This window comes from Carettochelys insculpta, chromosome 25 (genome assembly GCF_033958435.1).
Source record: "Carettochelys insculpta isolate YL-2023 chromosome 25, ASM3395843v1, whole genome shotgun sequence".
Lineage (NCBI taxonomy): Eukaryota > Metazoa > Chordata > Testudines > Carettochelyidae > Carettochelys > Carettochelys insculpta.
Window position 1 is genome coordinate 16,394,793 of NC_134161.1, and position 17,390 is coordinate 16,412,182.

General features: G+C 45.6%; 1 protein-coding gene across 10 annotated transcripts in view; it reads right to left on the reverse strand.

Annotated features, from left to right (window-relative positions):
* Positions 1-780: 780 nt before the first annotated feature.
* The window catches only part of PKNOX2 (PBX/knotted 1 homeobox 2), a 279,747-nt gene continuing 263,137 nt past the window's right edge, over positions 781-17,390 (reverse strand). For 9 of the 10 annotated variants that reach the window (XM_074977023.1, XM_074977020.1, XM_074977022.1 and 6 more), the window contains 3 exons: positions 10,707-10,783; positions 4,072-4,250; positions 781-2,583 (listed from right to left, as the gene is read on the reverse strand). In XM_074977023.1, the coding sequence (XP_074833124.1) occupies positions 2,342-2,583; positions 4,072-4,250; positions 10,707-10,783 (498 nt within the window). In that variant the 3' untranslated portion in view covers positions 781-2,341. The remainder of the gene's footprint in view (positions 2,584-4,071; positions 4,251-10,706; positions 10,784-17,390) is intronic. The other variant, XM_074977025.1, reaches the window with a different exon arrangement.

A 17,390-nucleotide genomic window follows, 5' to 3' on the forward strand; every position in this document is an offset into this window, starting at 1 on the left:
GTGATTGAGTACAATTGACGTTGGGAGTTGGTCTCTATCAAGGGGAGTTTATTCCCTTCCTACTGTGTGAAGACTGGCCAGCCATTGTTTCAATTTCTATGGTTATAAGAACAATTTGAGTTGTTGTCTCCATTGGTATACATATTACTCAGGCCAGCAAATGCGTCTGATCACAGGAAAGTCTTATCTGTGCTTAACTTTACCAGTGCTTCCTGAAATGTCTTCTTCCTCATTCAGTAAAGAAAGCTGTGACCCCCCACCTACTATTAACTATGTGTACACTGCTGTGGGGAGCATGCTTCCTGCGTGGGCAGCCAGGTACACATTAGCTCTACTCAAGCTATTGTGCTAAAGCCAGCGGTGCACATGAGGAAGCAATAGTGATAGCTTAGGCTAGACACCGGTGTGTACCAGCTGTGTTTGGGAGAACATAAGAATGTCCACAGTGGGTCAGACCAAAGGCCCATTTAGCTCAGTACCCTGTCTGCCGACAATGGCCAATGCCTGATGCCCCAGAGGGGGTGAACAGAACAGTAATCACTGAGTGATCCCTCTTCTGTCACCCATTTCCAGCCTCTGACAAACAGAGGCGAGGGACACCATTCCTACCTGTCCTGGCTAATAGCCATTGATGGACCTATCCACCATGAATTTACCTAGTTCTTTTTTGAACCCTGCCAGCGTCTTGGTCTTCACAACATCTTTTGACGTGGAGTTCCACAGGGCGACCGACCATGCACTGAATGAAGAAAAACTTCCTTTTATTGCTTTTAAACCTGCTGTCCATTAATTTCATTTGGTGACCCCTAGTTCTTATGTTATGGGAACAAGCAAGTAACCTTTCCTTATTCATGTTTTCCACCCCGGTCATGATCTTATAGACCTCTATCATATCCTGCCTTCATCTCCTCATTTCTAAGCTGAAAAGTCCCAATCTTTTTAACCTTTCTTCCAACGGTACCCGTTCCAAACCCCTCATCATGACGACGTGAGGGTGCATAGGACAATTCACTGCCCTGCTATCACAGCTTCACTGATATTTTTATCATACTAATGTGAGCAGAGCTAACAAGGGTCTGCCTGGCTACAGTGAGGAGGTCAGTCCCTGCTGCAGAGTCGACATACTCTCAATGAGCATCTTTATTTCAAGACAGTTGTTGTCACTCTGTTCTGAGAGGGATGTGCTGTGCTGGTTGGGATGCCAGAGGAGATGTGATGCCAGGGGCATTATGGTGTGTGATCATCAGCTAGCTCGAGAAACCTCTTCCTGGCCCAGAAATCCATGAATTCTCAAAGCCAGGAGATCCAACAGTGATGGTGTCATGGTAGTATGGTGAATACGAGATGGCTTTCAGCATTCTGAAAGACATATTTCAGATAAACAAGGCAAATTTAACACTTTTTAACCTATAGTTCATTAAAACATAAGAGCCTCCAATTATTTTTGATTAGTTTCTGACTATTTGTGATCTCCTAGACATTTAATGGTGCCTAGACAGCATCACTCTAGGGGCATTCTTGGTCATGTGTCATTCGTGCTGCCCAGAAATTTCACGAACTGTATCACAAGCCGAACGTGAAACAAAGTTTTCAAGTTTTTGGTTCTCCTGCAAAGGCTGCTTGGTTGGCACAAAATCATCAGACTGATTTACACCAACATGTGTGTCCCATCTGTACTTCCTGGGGCCGGACGCTGGTACAGGACAAGATGGAATTCTGAAGAGTTGAAACTCATTTAATCGGCACTAATCAGGACTCTAAGTGGATCCAGCTTGAAATTCTTTCAAGGGTCAGTTTTAAATTCTGCAAATTTGCAATCTCTGATCTCCTTACTGTTAGATATTCATAATCATTACAGTCTTTGACTTAAAAAAGCGGTACTCCTTTTGCATTTAGAAATCTTTCATAAAAGCAGTGAAAATGAAAACAGACCTGTCAAAAAGGCATTGCATGATCACATCCATCAACGACTCAGTCATACAGAAAACAGCTTACCCTAAAAACACTTTCTGTTCTTATCAAAAACAACAACAACAAAAGAAAAAAAAAACTGGCCACAATATGTGCCTTGTAAACATGTGTCCTTCATTTAAATAATAATCCTGCACATTCTACTGGTCTCTTAAATGTGCTCTCCTGTCCACACCTGCAGGGTATTGCAGGCAAGCAGGACACTTTGTAAGGGTATCGTTACTTGATTTTCAGACACCATTCTTAAAGTGATGTGAGGGGCTCATATGTCAAATTCCTCTAAAATGCCTCAGGCTGCTGATTTAGGTAGGCAAACATCTTTCCAGGAGGCATCTGCTCTACCATAAATCAGGGAACCTTCAATTCTGTTCTACTCCAGGGAGTCACTGTGCTCCAAGCGCAGGTCACTGACATTCGTTGTCTGGAGCTCCTCATTATCTTCCTCCAGCTCTTCTTCTTCTTCTTCTTCTTCTTCCTCTTCCTCCATGTCATCCTCCTCCTCCTCTTCTGTTCCGTCGAGTGAGTCATCATGAGCTGCCATCATGGCCTGCTGCATAGCAATGGTGGCGGTATCGGAAGACAGGGACTGCAGGTTGTCCATAATTATGGAGCCTAAAATAAAAACAACACATGACATGAAGAGTTACATTTGCACACCTTTGGTTATGTCTACACAAGCCAAGTTAAGTCAACTGCAGATACATAATTCTAGCTATAGGAATTGGCTAGAAGCAATGTATCTGCACTCACCTTACTTGGCTGTCCCTACCGGAGAAGGTCCTGTTTACCTCCCTTACCACCCACATCTGACAAGCAGTACAGGGGCTGACTGTGATCCCTGAGAGGTCAATTTCACACATCTCTACTAAACGTGCAATATTGTACCATAGAATCCCAGGACTGAAAGAGACCACAGGAGGTCATTGAGTACAACCCCCTGCACAAATCAGGGCCAACCTGAAATAAATTATCCCAGCCAGGGCTTTGTCAAGCCTGGACTTAAAAACCTCTAGGGATGGAGGTTCCACCACCTCTCTAGTAAATGTATTCTAGTGCTTCACTGCTCTTCTGGTGAAATAGTTTTTCCCAATATCCAGCCTACACCTCCCCCTCTGTAACTTGAGACCACTGCTCCTTGTTCTGCTATCCGTCACTGCAGAGAACAGCCTCTCTCCATCCTCTTTAGAGACCCGCTGCTCCAGGAAGTTGAAGGCTGCTATCAAATCGTCCCTCACTCATCTCTTCTGCAAACTCAATAAGCCCAAATTCCTCAGCCTCTCTCTGTAGGTCATGTGCTCCAGCCCCCCTAATCATTTTGGTTGGCCTCCACTGGACCCACTCCAATGCATCTGCATCCTTCCTATACTGGGGGACCCAGAACTGGATGCAGTTCTCCAGATGTGGCCTCACCAGTGCTGATTAAAAGGGAATAATAACTGGAAGCAGGATCCAAATGAACCCAGCCCCGTCCATCAAAACATGTGAGGAGATTGGTGCTAAATAGGGTAACTGGCTGGATGGGGTGCAATATATTTCTATTGCTAATACCAGCCTCAAAGTTTCTAACATCACTGCTTCTCCAGTGGGGTTTTCCAGTGAGGAGGGGCATCGCAGACTGGTACTTGGTTACCTGCTGTCTTGCCAGTATATGAAATAGGACAGTGGAAGAAAAGTGATAAAATTTAAGAAAGAAGCCGTCAAACTTCTCCTCTCCAGAAATGGCATTACCTCAGAGACACAGAAAGCAAGGCCTAGGAATGTACTACCTGTGTGTTAACAGACAGGTATTCTTTGTTGTTGACTTTAGCTCACACATAGCCTGCTGCTCTGAGTAGATGTAGGTGCTTATGGTGCAAACAGCCACATTCGCGGATAACACCTTTAAGTTTGCTGCAGTTTTCCTATTCCTAGAATTCTGTCTTCAAGGACCAATTTCTCAGTCCAATTTCTAATTATGGCTGCATACAAAATCCTTTCCAATGTCAGATAGCTTCCTTCTACGAGAAGAGGACTTGGACCCGTTAAGTACAATAATCAAGGCAGATGTGCTCTCCATCCTTCACCAGCCAAGCACGTGCCATGTCCCTGCCCCATCCTTACCGTCAGGGTTGGTACTAGGGTTGCCTCCTTGTTGCTGCAGCACTCCAGCTGCAATTGAGTTGGGCCAGAATCTTTGAGTTGGACGGTGCTGGGATTTGATCTTCTTGGCTTTCGGGGCTGGATCGGGATTGCTCGCATCAAGCATAGGCTGAAGAATGCGCCGCCGGGCGTTGATAAACCTTCCCAAGGGGAAAAACAGGGAGATATCGCATTGTTGACTGCTTAGAATTACAACTCAGTTTTAGAGTAATTATCTTCTTTCACTTATTACGGGTAACATTTTCTAAAGCATCCGAATGACTTAGGAGACTAGCCTCCATTGACTAGCAATGAGAAGTGGGATCCTAAGGGTTCAGATATTTGCCAGGATGGGTAGGAATGGTGTCACTCATCCATTAGAAGCTGGATATGGATGACAGGAGAGGGATCGTTCCCTCTGGAACATCTGGCACTGGCTTCTGTCTGAAGTCAGGATACTGGGCTAGATGGACCTTTGGTCTGACCCACTGCGGCCATTCTTATGAGAGGAGAGAGCCATAGGTACACAAGCAGGTGACCTGGTGGACTTGTCTGATGGTCCAGAGCCAGGTAACACCCTCTGCTTGGGATTCTCAGCTGCAAACCCTCTTGGACTGAGACCCATAAGCCAGATCAGCGGATCAGACAGCTCATGCAGTCTCTGGCTTTATCTCCACCATGCCATAGTATGGACAAGGGGGTGTGGATTGCCCAGTATATCTAAGTGTTGCCTCCTAACCATCCTGTGTAGATGCTGCTGGTGCAAACTAAAAGCTGCTTTGTGTCCATGTACCTTTCGAACTGGACTGTGTTAACGCAAAGTCGGCACCTTTACATTGGCTGTGAGAGAGGCACACTCTGGTACACGCTGAGATTCACACCCCTCTAATACACCCTTCAGCAATGTAGACAAGCCCTCGATCTCCTGGTCCTAACCAGCACCTCAGACATTATTCAGGCACCTAAATCCCTTTTACAAATCGGGCCCTAAATGCCCAAGTCGCTTTTGAACAGGAAACCTGGCTCCCGAGGCTCTGGCTCTGTTAATATTTTCCCATCCATCTGCAGAATAAGTGTTGTTACAGGCACCGAGGCATGTGCGGATGTGAACCACCCATAGAAAACATGCTACCAACTGTGGACGGCTGTGGGTGCTCTGCCAACTGCCTGGGCAGCCCCTGAATCTCTCCTGGGGCAGCCCCCAACAGCTTACAGGGATCACTGCTCCTGAGCCGCACAGGGCTTGTCTACAGAGGGAAGCGATTGTAAAGTAAGTTAGGATGTGATTTTTAAATCACAACAGCTATTCTGCTATTCCTGCACTGAGAGCCCCTTTTTCTGCTTCCTCCTCTTCCAAAGCAGGGAAAGTGAAACAGACCACAGGCAAAGCAGTCAAAGTGTCCATAATGTGAGTTAGTGCAGAAGTGTTCTTTGGCGTTTGCTGCTCTGTGATGGCTATTCTGAACCATTTGCTGTGTAGAAAGCCCTTGGGTGCTTTGGAAAATGTCATCCTTTTCCACAAGTGAGTACTTTGTTGCTAATATGCTCTTTTCCCCTGTAGAAAAATACAACAGGTAACATTGAATTATGTATCTTTTCACCAGCAAGGGGCACTGAGTGCTTACAGATGTCTACCAGCTACTATGGTGGGAGTTTACATGGAGTCATTTAGCATCAGTATCAGCTCCTGGACAGACTTTCTAGATCTAGATCTATAAAATCACCTATAAAAAATACACACATCTCTTTGAACTGGAAGGGACTTTGGGAGCTCATCGAGTCCAGTCCCCTGCCCTGTTGGCAGGACCAAGCACCATCCCTGACATCTATTTGCCCAAGTCCCTAAATGACCTCCTGAAGGACTCACAACCCTGGGTTTAGCAGGCCAATGCTCAAGCCACTGAGCTCTCTCTCCCCTGTCCTGTTCTGAGCCGAGGGTTGGGCAAATGATCTCCGGAGCATTCTCCAACCTGAATCTTCTATGATCCGCTGAATGAAATGACAAGTAACAAATGAACAGAGGGCTTTAATATCAGTGACTGATGACCCCAAGTGAAGGATACCAAGTAAGACTCCCCTATGATCCTACTGCTCCTCAGTCAACTCAGGAAAAACATCCCATAGTCCCCAAAGTTTTACAGCTATTCATTTGTCTGGTGCTTTCTAGCGTGCCTGCCGACAGGACATTTAAACTCAATAGCCCCATGGGCAGATTTTTAAAGGTACAGGTTGAACTTCTCTAATCCAGTACTCTCTCATCCAGTAACATCTTTAATCCGGCATGATTTTAATTAGCCAGATGACCACTTTTCACAGGTGTGGCCAAGTTTTGGGTTCTGGCCTGTCACATATGGTGTCTCTGTCTGGTTTCGCTTCTCCAGAGTGGGGTTTAGTGGAGCTTGGAGTTAGGTGTCTACACACATGGAAACTCAAACATTCCCACTGATTTCTTTTGACTGACTGATTTTGAAAATCCTACTAAATACTTTGAAAAATATGGCCCTTACACTCCTAAGTCACTTGGGCAGTTGTACAAAGTTTACCTCTGGAAGCCTTTTCTAGGAATGGAAAGTTTCACCCCTGATACAACTTCATGGAATTACAAACTTACACCAGAGACAAATGTGGCCCAAGAAGGGGAACACAGCAGTGACTTAACTGAGGTGACACTGAGGTATGAGACACAAGCTTGGCAAGGAGTATCTTTTATTGCACCAACTTCTGTGTAAGTTAGTTTTTATAAAGAATTATAGTACACTAGAACTGGATGGGACCTAAAGAGGTCATTAAGTCCCATCCCCTGATTCTGCTAGTTGTCTGATTTGTTTATACCACCCGTTACCATAAAATGTAGAGTCTGAGACCAGTCCTGCTTTTAATCTCTTGGAGAGCTGGAGTGGACCCCTGCCAATGAACAAATGGGATGGTAAAGCAGATCTCAGAATGTGTCAGTGTCACAGCAGTGCAACTTACACTGATGTGATAATCTGTTGGAACTAAAGTCCGCCCCAGTATGGATGGGTGCAATCCATATATGACTCATAGTAGCACTGAGGAGGTGCACCACACCCACCTGTACCCCTGCCAAAATTTTAATTTCTCAATGGTGTGCCATCTCCTCCCCACTCCCTGCAAGCACCAGTTGACTATGGCGCAATCCCCAGTGAAGTCGGTGGGAGCTGGCCCTGGACGTATTGTACATGATACAGTTAAAAGTGCATGTGTGGCTACACCTGCTTTTGGTTGCTTTCCTTGTTACAGTGTGTGATGGGGTTCTGGGGTTCCCAAAGCTCTGCACCCTGTCCGCAGGCAGGAGAGTCTCTCACTCAGCAGGAAAACAGCAGGTTTATAAGCCGACAGGACACAGCATCGTACAGAGGAGTCAGTACAGCAGGCCGAGACAGCCAGTCCCATCCATGTTGGGGAGAGGAGGCCCCGAGGGGCCCCCAGAGCTGGGGCCTGGCCCCCTCCTTTGTCTCTCTCTCCCTCAGCCCAGACTAACTGCTTTCAACTCCCAGTTCCAATTCAAACCCCTCAGGCTCCACCTCCTCCTTTGTCTGCAGTACAAAGGTGTTACCTGGTCGTCAAGGTTACCCTCAGCAGGAGCCCCACACCCTCTGTGAGCCACTCACACACACACAGGTATCCCCCACTCCATCACACAGTGCCTTCATGCCCAGCGTGTAACTTGCTCCCTTTGCATGTACGCTGAGCACAGGGGCTGTGAAAGTCATGCTGCTTTACAAGCAACAATCCATTGAGAAGCCTGATTCTGGTAGTGGGCTGATTTGTTTACAAACCGTTTTTCTTCCTGTGAACTGCAGCCCACAGCTATAGCCAGGTGCAGGCTGCATTTGTGTGGAAGTTTTCTGGCTTGGCCCTGTTTCTGAGTTGGGCTCTGCTCTTCCCTGCTGGTTTATTAGGAAATGTCATCTTAGGGTGCCAAATCCTGGCCCTGGGTGAGTTAATGGGAGTTCTGCCAGGCTTCAGGCCAGCAGAATTTCCAGAGTGATTAGCTCTTCGCTATGACATCCAGTAGGTTATTTTACTCCATTGCTCTCCTGTCTGTTGACAGCATTCCATGGACGGAGGCTGTCTGCACGGGGGGCTGGTCAGGGCAGTGACACTTCACTGACGCTTGCTACACACAATAATAAAGCACAGTATGATTTATTTATTAACCAGTCTAAGTTGTTAAACTCTCAGGAGGCTTTTACTGCACTGTTAACCAAGTGTGGTTGACAAAATAATCCGGGGCCAGCATTTTGCTGTGAAAATAATGTATGTAACTGTCTTCCCATCACCCCGTTTAAAGATGAATATATAGTCCTACAGTCGATGAAACTGTGAACTCATACACTTTGGGTAATGCTGATCATTAATTGGGTTCCTGAACCATGGAGGTCTGAATATCACTGGGCCAGGGGTAACATTCTTCTGCTCCAATACACATAAGAGCAGCCGCACTGGGTCAGACCAAAGATCCATCTAGCCCAGCGTCCTGCCAGTACCATGTGTCTTCCAGGTCTTCTCAACCTCCTCTGGCAAGGAATTCCACAGGCTGACTGCACTCTGTGGCTACGTCTACACGTGCCCCAAACTTCGAAATGGCCATGCAAATGGCCATTTCGAAGTTTACTAATGAAGCGCTGACATGCATATTCAGCGCTTCATTAGCATGTGGGTGGCAGCCGCGCTTCGAAATTGATGAGCCTTGTCGCCGCGTGGCGCGTCCAGACGGGGCTCCTTTTCGAAAGCACGCCACCTACTTCGAAGTCCCCTTATTCCCGTGAGCTCATGGGAATAAGGGGACTTCGAAGAAGGTGGCGTCCTTTCGAAAAGGAGCCCCGTCTGGACGCGCCGCGCGGCGGCAAGGCTCGTCAATTTCGAAGCGCCGCTGCCGCCCGCATGCTAATGAAGCGCTGAATATGCATGTGAGCGATTCATTAGTAAACTTCGAAATGGCCATTTGCATGGCCATTTCGAAGTTTGGGGCACGTGTAGACACAGCCTGTGTGAACAAAAACTTCCTTTTGTTAGTTTTAAACTTGCTGCCCATTAATTTAATTTGGTGCCCTCTAGCTCTTACGTTATGGGAAGAAGTAAACAACTTTTTCTTATTTGCCTTTTCCACACCAGTCATGATTTTATAAACCTCTAGCGTAGCTTCCCTTCATCTCCTCTTTTCTAAGCTGAACAGTCCCAGTCTTTTTAACCTTTCTTTATGTGGCACCTGTTCCAAACCCCTCATCATTTTTATTGCTCTTTTCTCAACTTTTTCCAGTGCCAAGAGATCTGTTTTGAGGCGGTGACCACAGCTGCACTCAGTGTTCTAGATATGGGTGTACCATGGATTTATATAAAGGGAATACTCACACTAGTTCTTGAATGAGCAAGGTAGCCATGGTGGCACAAGTAAAGGCAGCAGAGACACACTTAGCTGCTTCCTTCCTGCTTCCAGTAGGTGCTTGCTCAGCACGACTCTCCCGCCACTGATGCCACCAGGGCAACGCTGCTCTCTCTCCTCATGCTGGCTTGGTAAGACTAGCACAGTACGTGCACCTGCGCAGGGAACCAGGGCCCTGCATCCTGGTGGAGACAGACCCTAGCAGAGCTAGGGTGAGCTGGTGTGCGCAGCCTGCCTTGCAGACACTGCCTCAGTGCTACTATTAGCTGAGCAACAAAGACAAATGGAGAAGAGCAACCCAAACACCAGGTAAACATGAATATTAAATGAGACAGTAAAGACTCCTGAGATTACACCTCAGGCCGTGCCAAAGCATTTCCCTCCTGACATCCATCGCTTTGTCATCTCAGTCTGCTGCCAAACAGGTCTACCAGCGAGATACCGTCTCCCCTCCCCTCCTGCCATGACAACACCTGACCAGAGAATGGCAAAGCTGGGGGTGGTGGGGTTCTGAGATGGGTGAATATCATTCACATCCGAATGGAAACTAGTAAGATTTCCAGAGAAGAGCCGAAGCATCATTCCTGCATTACCCTGGAGCACAATTTTAAATGTTTTGTAATCAATTATATTTCTGTTAATACCAATTGTACTCCACTGGAATAAATTGCCTAGGGAGTCTGTGGAATCTAAATCACTGGAGATGCTTAAAAGCAGGTTAGGCAGACATCTGTCAGGGACAGTCTAGATGGTGCTTGTTTCTGCTGTGAGGGCAGGGGACTGAACTCGATGACCTTTCAAGGTCCCTCCACATCTAGCGTTCTATGATTCCATGTTTCTTTTTATGACTTTCTTTTTAAGCACCAGCAGATACAAATTCTTTGCTTTGTCTTCCGACTAAGGAAAAAACTGAGTCTGTGAAGCCCTGAGACTTGAGTCTTGTCTCTTTTCCCTAAGAGTTATTTTCACCTTACTCTACGTACAATACCTCAAAAGCACAGAAAAGGCCCCTTCTGGAGCTCTGACACCAATTTTGTTCCAAGAAGCAGCCAATAAGGGGAGCTGCCCGAGTAAAGGGCTCAGCATTCTCCTCCCCGTGTGGCGAAAGCACAGGCTAGTCAGGGATGCTGAGAAGTCTGAGGTGAGTCCACCAGCTGAGTAACTATGGAAGACGGGGAAGCCCCCGTCCCTCACGCTAAGGTTCACTCACCAGTTATTGACTTGCAAAAGGGTCAGGTTTGTCTGTGCTGCTATCTGCCTTTTCTCGTCCTCCGTGGGGTAAGGGTGCTGAAAAGAGACAAACAGCATAATTACTCCAAGCATCTGAGCAAGTGGGCCTTACCCACAAAAGCTCATGACCTAAGAAATTGGCTAGTCTCTAAGGTGCTGCAGGACTGCTTGTTATTTGTGCAGCTACAGAGTAACATGGCTCCCCCTCTGAGCACAATTACAGTGCACAACCTAGTGGAAGGTAATGAGGACCGGAGGGTCAGCCTGCACTATAGCGATTTGTGTTTCGTCAGAACAGGCTATAAACAAAAGGCGTATCACCTCCGTTCCGAGTGGCTCCTCATTACATTTGGAAGTCCTCCTCTCCTTACAAATGAGCAGTCAGCTCATGCAGCAGTTGAAAATCCAAATGCGAAACCATTTCTTAGTAGTACACAGAGACTCTTATGAGCAGCACCAAATATGTTCATTGGCAGCAGAGAAAAAATGAAGCATGGCACCTACGTGAAAGCTTGCCGGTCTGGAAGTTGTCAGCTGCGAAAACAGCCATGTGCATTCACCCCTTTCCAATGATTCACAGAAGCACCCCTCCTGGTTTACCATGATGGAAACTTGTAGAACAACTCCCAGGAACTTTATCCTGGTTTTATTCTTACAGGTTGAATCTCTCTAATCTGGCACTCACTCATCCAGTAACATCCATAATCTGGCATGTCTTCAGCTAGTGTGTCCATCACTTATCATGGATGTGGCCAAGTTTCCCACAGTTCCATGAAGTTTGTTGACAGCCACCAGTCCTGACTCTCAGTTTTCCGTGCTGTTATTTAGCTGTAGTTTACTCCTAAAGGTCTTCTAAGAACCCAGTTATAGCAGTGGAAGTGTTGGTAATGTGCTAGATAATATTGACCTCCCGTGGTCCGGCAAATTCTCTCATTTGGCAACCGTCAGGCCATGAGGGTGCCAGACGATAGAGATTCAACCCATAATTGGAGTGATTCTTGTGAATCTCAGGGAATGAGACACACTTGCTAAAATAAAATAAAGACCACATAGTACAAAATTGGAGACATCCGTAGAAAACAAACGTGAGGGAAGAAATAATCTTTGTGTAGCTGTTATTTTCCCTGTAGTCTGTTGTTCTGCAAATGAGCCAGCTGAGGGCAGTAATTACCCTGTTCTGTGCTGGTGAAAGGTCAGAAGCCTGGATGAGCAAAATTATTCACTAAACAACATAGTTTACGTAAATATTGATTTAAGGATTCCCAGCATACAAATTTCTGAACCACATATGATGATTCATCTGTTTAAGATTACACCAGCTCCTAGCAACTAGACAGAATAGCCAATGTTCATGGCAGACCTAGCAGCCCAGATGGTTCATGTTCCATGCCTCTCTCCAGACAGCAGCTCTTTTTTCAGTTTCCCAACTTCAGCATTCATCCCTGTTCTTCTGATGCTCAGGTCTGACCTATGTCACTTTGAAAAGAGATTGATGGGAAATGTATGTGGGATGTGCCGCATTTAAGCCACAGGCGCTCTGCTGGGTGCCCTGTAAAGCACATTCACAGTTGGGGGACACAGATTAAAAACAGAATTCAGCTGGTGCACTGATGGGAGCCTGACAGTCCCACTGCTGGAGAACTGTTCATGAGAATGGGTCATATTGGGTCAGACCAACGGTCCCTCTAGCCCAACATCCTGTCTTCCAACAGTGGCCAATGCCTGATGCCCCAGAGGGAGTGAACAGAACATGTAATTATTGAATGATCTCTCTCCTGTCGTCTATTTCCAACCTGTGACAAACAGAGGCCAGGGACACCGTTCCTGCCCATCCTGGCTGATAGCCACTGATGGACCTGACCTCCATGAATTTACCTAGTTCTTTTTTGAACCCTGCTGAAGTCCAGGTCTTCACAACCTCCTTTGGCCAGGAGGTTCCACAGGCCGACTGTGCGCTGCCTGAACAAAACCTTCCTTTTGCTAGTTTTAAACCAGCTGCCCATTAATTTTATTTGGTGCCCAGATGATAGGAATAAGGGGATTTTGACGTTTGCGGGGTCCTTTCAAAAAGGGCCCTGTGTAGACAAGCTGTACACGGTTGAAATGCGGCACTTTCAAAGTGCCGCAGCCGGCACCATGATAATGAGGCGCTGAATATTAATTCAGTGACTCATTAGCAGTCTCCAATATGGCCCTTAGCATGGCCCTGTTGAAATTTTGCCCAAGTGCAGACATAGCCTATGTGTTAATTATTTATGCTAAACAATCTGTTCCACCTTGCATTTAACAGTGATGCGCAGCATGCCTGTCCCAGATCAGAAGAGCTCTAAGTTGGAAACCTTGTCTCTTCTCCACCAACAGAAGTTGGTCCAGAAAATATTACTTCACCTACCCTGTATCTCTAACAGCCTGAGACAACAAGTCTGCAAACAACAGATAAAAATAAAATATTTATTAATCTATTTTTCTTCACTGGAACACAGGCCAAAGGGAAAGCTATTCTGGTGGGAGACATGTCCCAGGAAATGATTTAGCTGAATGCCACTGCAATGTAATGACTGTTGCTTAATTGGCATATTATTAGCATAAGTGTAGCTAGTGCCAAGTAGTTTAATGCTGATTAACCAGATGCTAAATAGGTTCCACATTCTAAACCCTGAGCCTTAAAGACACAAATTACAGACAGAAGGGTAAAGGGGTATATTTCCTGAGAACTAAGGCATCAGGCAAGGACAGCTGGTTTCCAGGAGCCTTAGGGTATGTCTGCACAGGATCTGGAGATGTAATATAGGAGTGCAGGTAGACACATCGCACTAGCTTTGATCAAGTTAGTGTGCTAAGAACAGCAGGGCATTTGTAGCAACACAGATGGTAGGACGAGCGATTCACGTGAATATGATACCGTCCAAGAACCAAGATGTGCACTTGGGGCAGCTAGCTAGTCTTCCCTGCCTGTATCATGGCAGCTACACTGCTATCGTTGGCACATTGGATCTAATCAAAGCTAGCAGAGGTGTTACCCACGCTGGAAATTACAGCTCTAGCTGCAGTGGAGACGTATCTACCAGCAAGGATGGCAGACTTCCAGATGTTCACCTACTTGGGTCGTATTATGGGCAGACACAGAGGAGTGTACAGATGCCACAAAGATCTTGCCAAAACATACAGGCAACAGCTGCATTCAAGACTCTTCATCGCATACGGAGTTCACAAATAATATCTGCAAAGAAGAAACTGTGGATCTTCAACACACATGTGAAGAGTGTGCTCTTATAGGGATGCAAGACCTGGTGTACTAAAAGTCTTCAAATCACAAGCTACTGACATTCATAAACAGATGTCACATCCTTTGCATCAAATGGCAAGACTTTGTCATAAATGTGAGGAGCTTTGGAACAGAGCAGAACAAGAACCACTTAATGTTCAAATTAAGAGAAGAAAGTAGGGATAGCTAGGCCACACTCAGAAAAACATCATCCAGCAGAGTCCATCAAGCAGTCAAATGGAACCTGCAAGGAAAACACAAAAAAGGAAGACCTCGGACAATGTGGAGATAATCTACTGAGATTGGAGAACAACTGGGGTCAGTTAGAAGTTTTGTCTCAAAACAGAGCGAAGTGGAGTACACTAGTAGATGACCTATGCTCAACCTGGAGTACAAGGGTTTAAGTCAGTAATTCACCTGTATGTTTTGGCGAGATCTTTGTGGCATCTGTACCTCTTTCTCTCATTTTAATCTTTATACTGCTTTTAACTTAAAGTAAAATAAGCAAAGTAGACATTTAAAAAGCTAGGCATCCAAAATTCCACCCAAAGGTGCCATTGAGAGAATATTAAGGCTGAACAATTAATCATAAGTCAAGAAAAGACAGAACTAAGGTTGCCCATGTAAAGCTTGCTCATGCAGTCTCCCATTTTATATGATCATAGAGTATTGTTCAAATAATATAATAGAACAACCTACTTATTTTCTCACAGCCTTAGATGTGCACACATGTATAGTATCTGGTAACATGTTCGTGGCAATTTTTATTTATTTACTGATTGTGACAAGACGTATCTGGTCTTTGCAACTGCCCGATGGAGGTCCCAAAGTCTTACTACAAACTGCCCCAAGAAGCAAGTAAGATGAGGGGAAACAAGCACAAAGGTGACTCCTCCAAGTTTGCCTAGAGAGATGTCTCCAGAGCAGCCATTTTGGAAGCCACAAAATCTGGTCCTCCAAGGGCTGGAAGGGCTAGCGACAGACAGCTAGGGCCCTGGTGGCCCAGATGAAAGGAAGCTGTCTCGTATTATCATTTCAGTTCTGGGCTGATACCAGAGAAGCAACAACGGATGCTTCCCTCTGGCTAAAGAAGTCTGAGGAATAGCATGAATTTGTTTTTTGGCTGCATTCCTCCTAGCTGGATATATGAGGAGAAAGAGGACCTAAGAACATTTCCCATGAGATAAGGGTGACGCTAAAGGGAACAGGTGAGAAGCAGCCCCTGGAAGAAGCAGAAACTAAATGGATCAAACAAATCAAACATGGCTGCTATTTAAAGTGTCCCTAGATTGGCATATGGAGTAGTGCCTGGGCCCAGGTCCTGCCCCCGCACTCCCAGCCTCAGGTGAAATGGCCTAAACCCCGAGAAGAGAACGGAGCTTCTCTGGAACCCCAACAAAATGCTGAATTTAAAGGACTAGGAGTTGGGATTGAAAGACTATTTATGGATTTAATACTTGAATACCTGAGGACTATTTGTGACTTGGCTGGAGGGCTAACTCACTAAAGACCCAACAATGTCTTCTAGCAGCCTGCGGAGGAAATGAGATGTAACAAAAAAGGATCAATACCACAATCTGCCGGTCTGAAGAGATCCAGAGGTGTCCGCTCTGTTATACCCAGGCAGGCCCCTACTCTACTAACACTGTGTAGCACCATTGAATTCAGCAGAGTCATGTAAGGTTGTAAAAACAACAGGGAGTCTGATGGCATTTTAAAGACTAACAAAGAAGTTGGATATTAGAAAAAATTATTCCCCTTGGAGGAGGATGAAGCACTGGAATGGGTTGCTTACAGAGGTGGTAGAATCTCCATCCTGAGAGGTTTTTAAGGCCAGGCTTGACTAAGCCATGGCTGAGATGATGTAGTTTAGGTTTGTATGTCACTGAGCAGGAGTTTAGACTAAATAACTCCCTGAGGTCTCTTCCTGTCCTAATACTCTATGATATTTTGCCTTGATAATAAATATTTGTCTTTGTTGTGTAAGATCTTTTAAATGAGCACCTGACAGGTCAAATGGACCCAAAATTTAGGTTTTGTGGAAACAGGCGTCACAAAACCTAAACCCAATAGAAGAACTCCAATGTTCGCTTTTAAAGACATAAATGTACCTATGTGGCCCTTCCATCCCAATATTGCAAGGTCAAGCACAGGAATGAAGATACAACTGGTTAGAAAATGAAATAATGCTAATTAGCCTGTTTTCACAGAATCACAGGGCTGGAAGGGACCTCAAGAGGTCATCTAGTCCAGTCCCCGGCTTCAAGCAGGATCAACCCCTACTAAGTCATCCCAGCCAGGACCTTGTCCAGCAGGGACTTAAAAACCTCAAGGGATGCAGAATCCACCACCTCTCTAGGCAACGCATTCCAATGCTTCACCACCCGCCTGGTGAAGAAGTTTTTCCTAATATCTAACCTACACCTTTCCCTCTTCAACTTCTGACCATTACTCCTTGTTCTGCCATCTGACACCACTGAGAACAAATTTCTCACCCTCCTCTTTAGAGCTCCCCTTCAGGAAGTTGAAGGCTGCTATTAAATCACCTCTAAGTCTTCTCTTCTGTGAACTAAACAAGCCCAAATCCCTCAGCCTATCCTCATAGGTCTTGTGCTCCAGACCCTTAATCATTTTTGTTGCTCTTCGCTGAACCTGCTTCAGCAAATCCACATCCTTTTTGTACTGGGGGTCCGAAAACTGGACACAATATTCCAGATGTGACCTCACCAGTGCCAAATAAAGAGGAATAACTACTTCCCCAGATCTGCTCGAAATGCTCCTTCTAATGCACCCCAGTATGCCGTTAGCTTTCTTGGCTACAAGGGCACACTGTTTACTCATATCCAGCCTTTCATCCACCATAACCCCTAGGTCCCTTTCCTTTTCATGCCCACACTGAGAGAAATGCAAAAAATAAGTAAATGGTGTATCATTAATTGGAGTTCTTAAAAATTCCTTTATTTATGTTCTTAAGGCTTAAATTGATATACAGGTTGAACCTCTCTAGTCCAGCACCTGACTGGTGCCAAACGAGAGAATTTGCCAGATCATGGGAAGTCAATATTGCCTGGCAGTATTGCCAATACTTCCTTTGCTTATTGGGCTCTTAGAAGACATTTAGGGGTAAATTATAGCTAAATAAGAGCACAGAACACTGAGAGCCAGGACTGAGGGCTGTAAACAAACTTTATGGGACCATGGGAAACTTGGTCACACCCATGATAAGTGGTTGTTCGGCTAATTAAAATCATGCTGGATTATGGATGTTGCCAGATGAGGGAGCACTGGATTAGAGATTCAACCTGTATAACATCATCTTCTTCTTGTTAAAGGTTGTTGATAAAAGTTTTATCCATACCTTCTAAGTGACCCTTCTGAAGATTTTTGTACTACATTTCA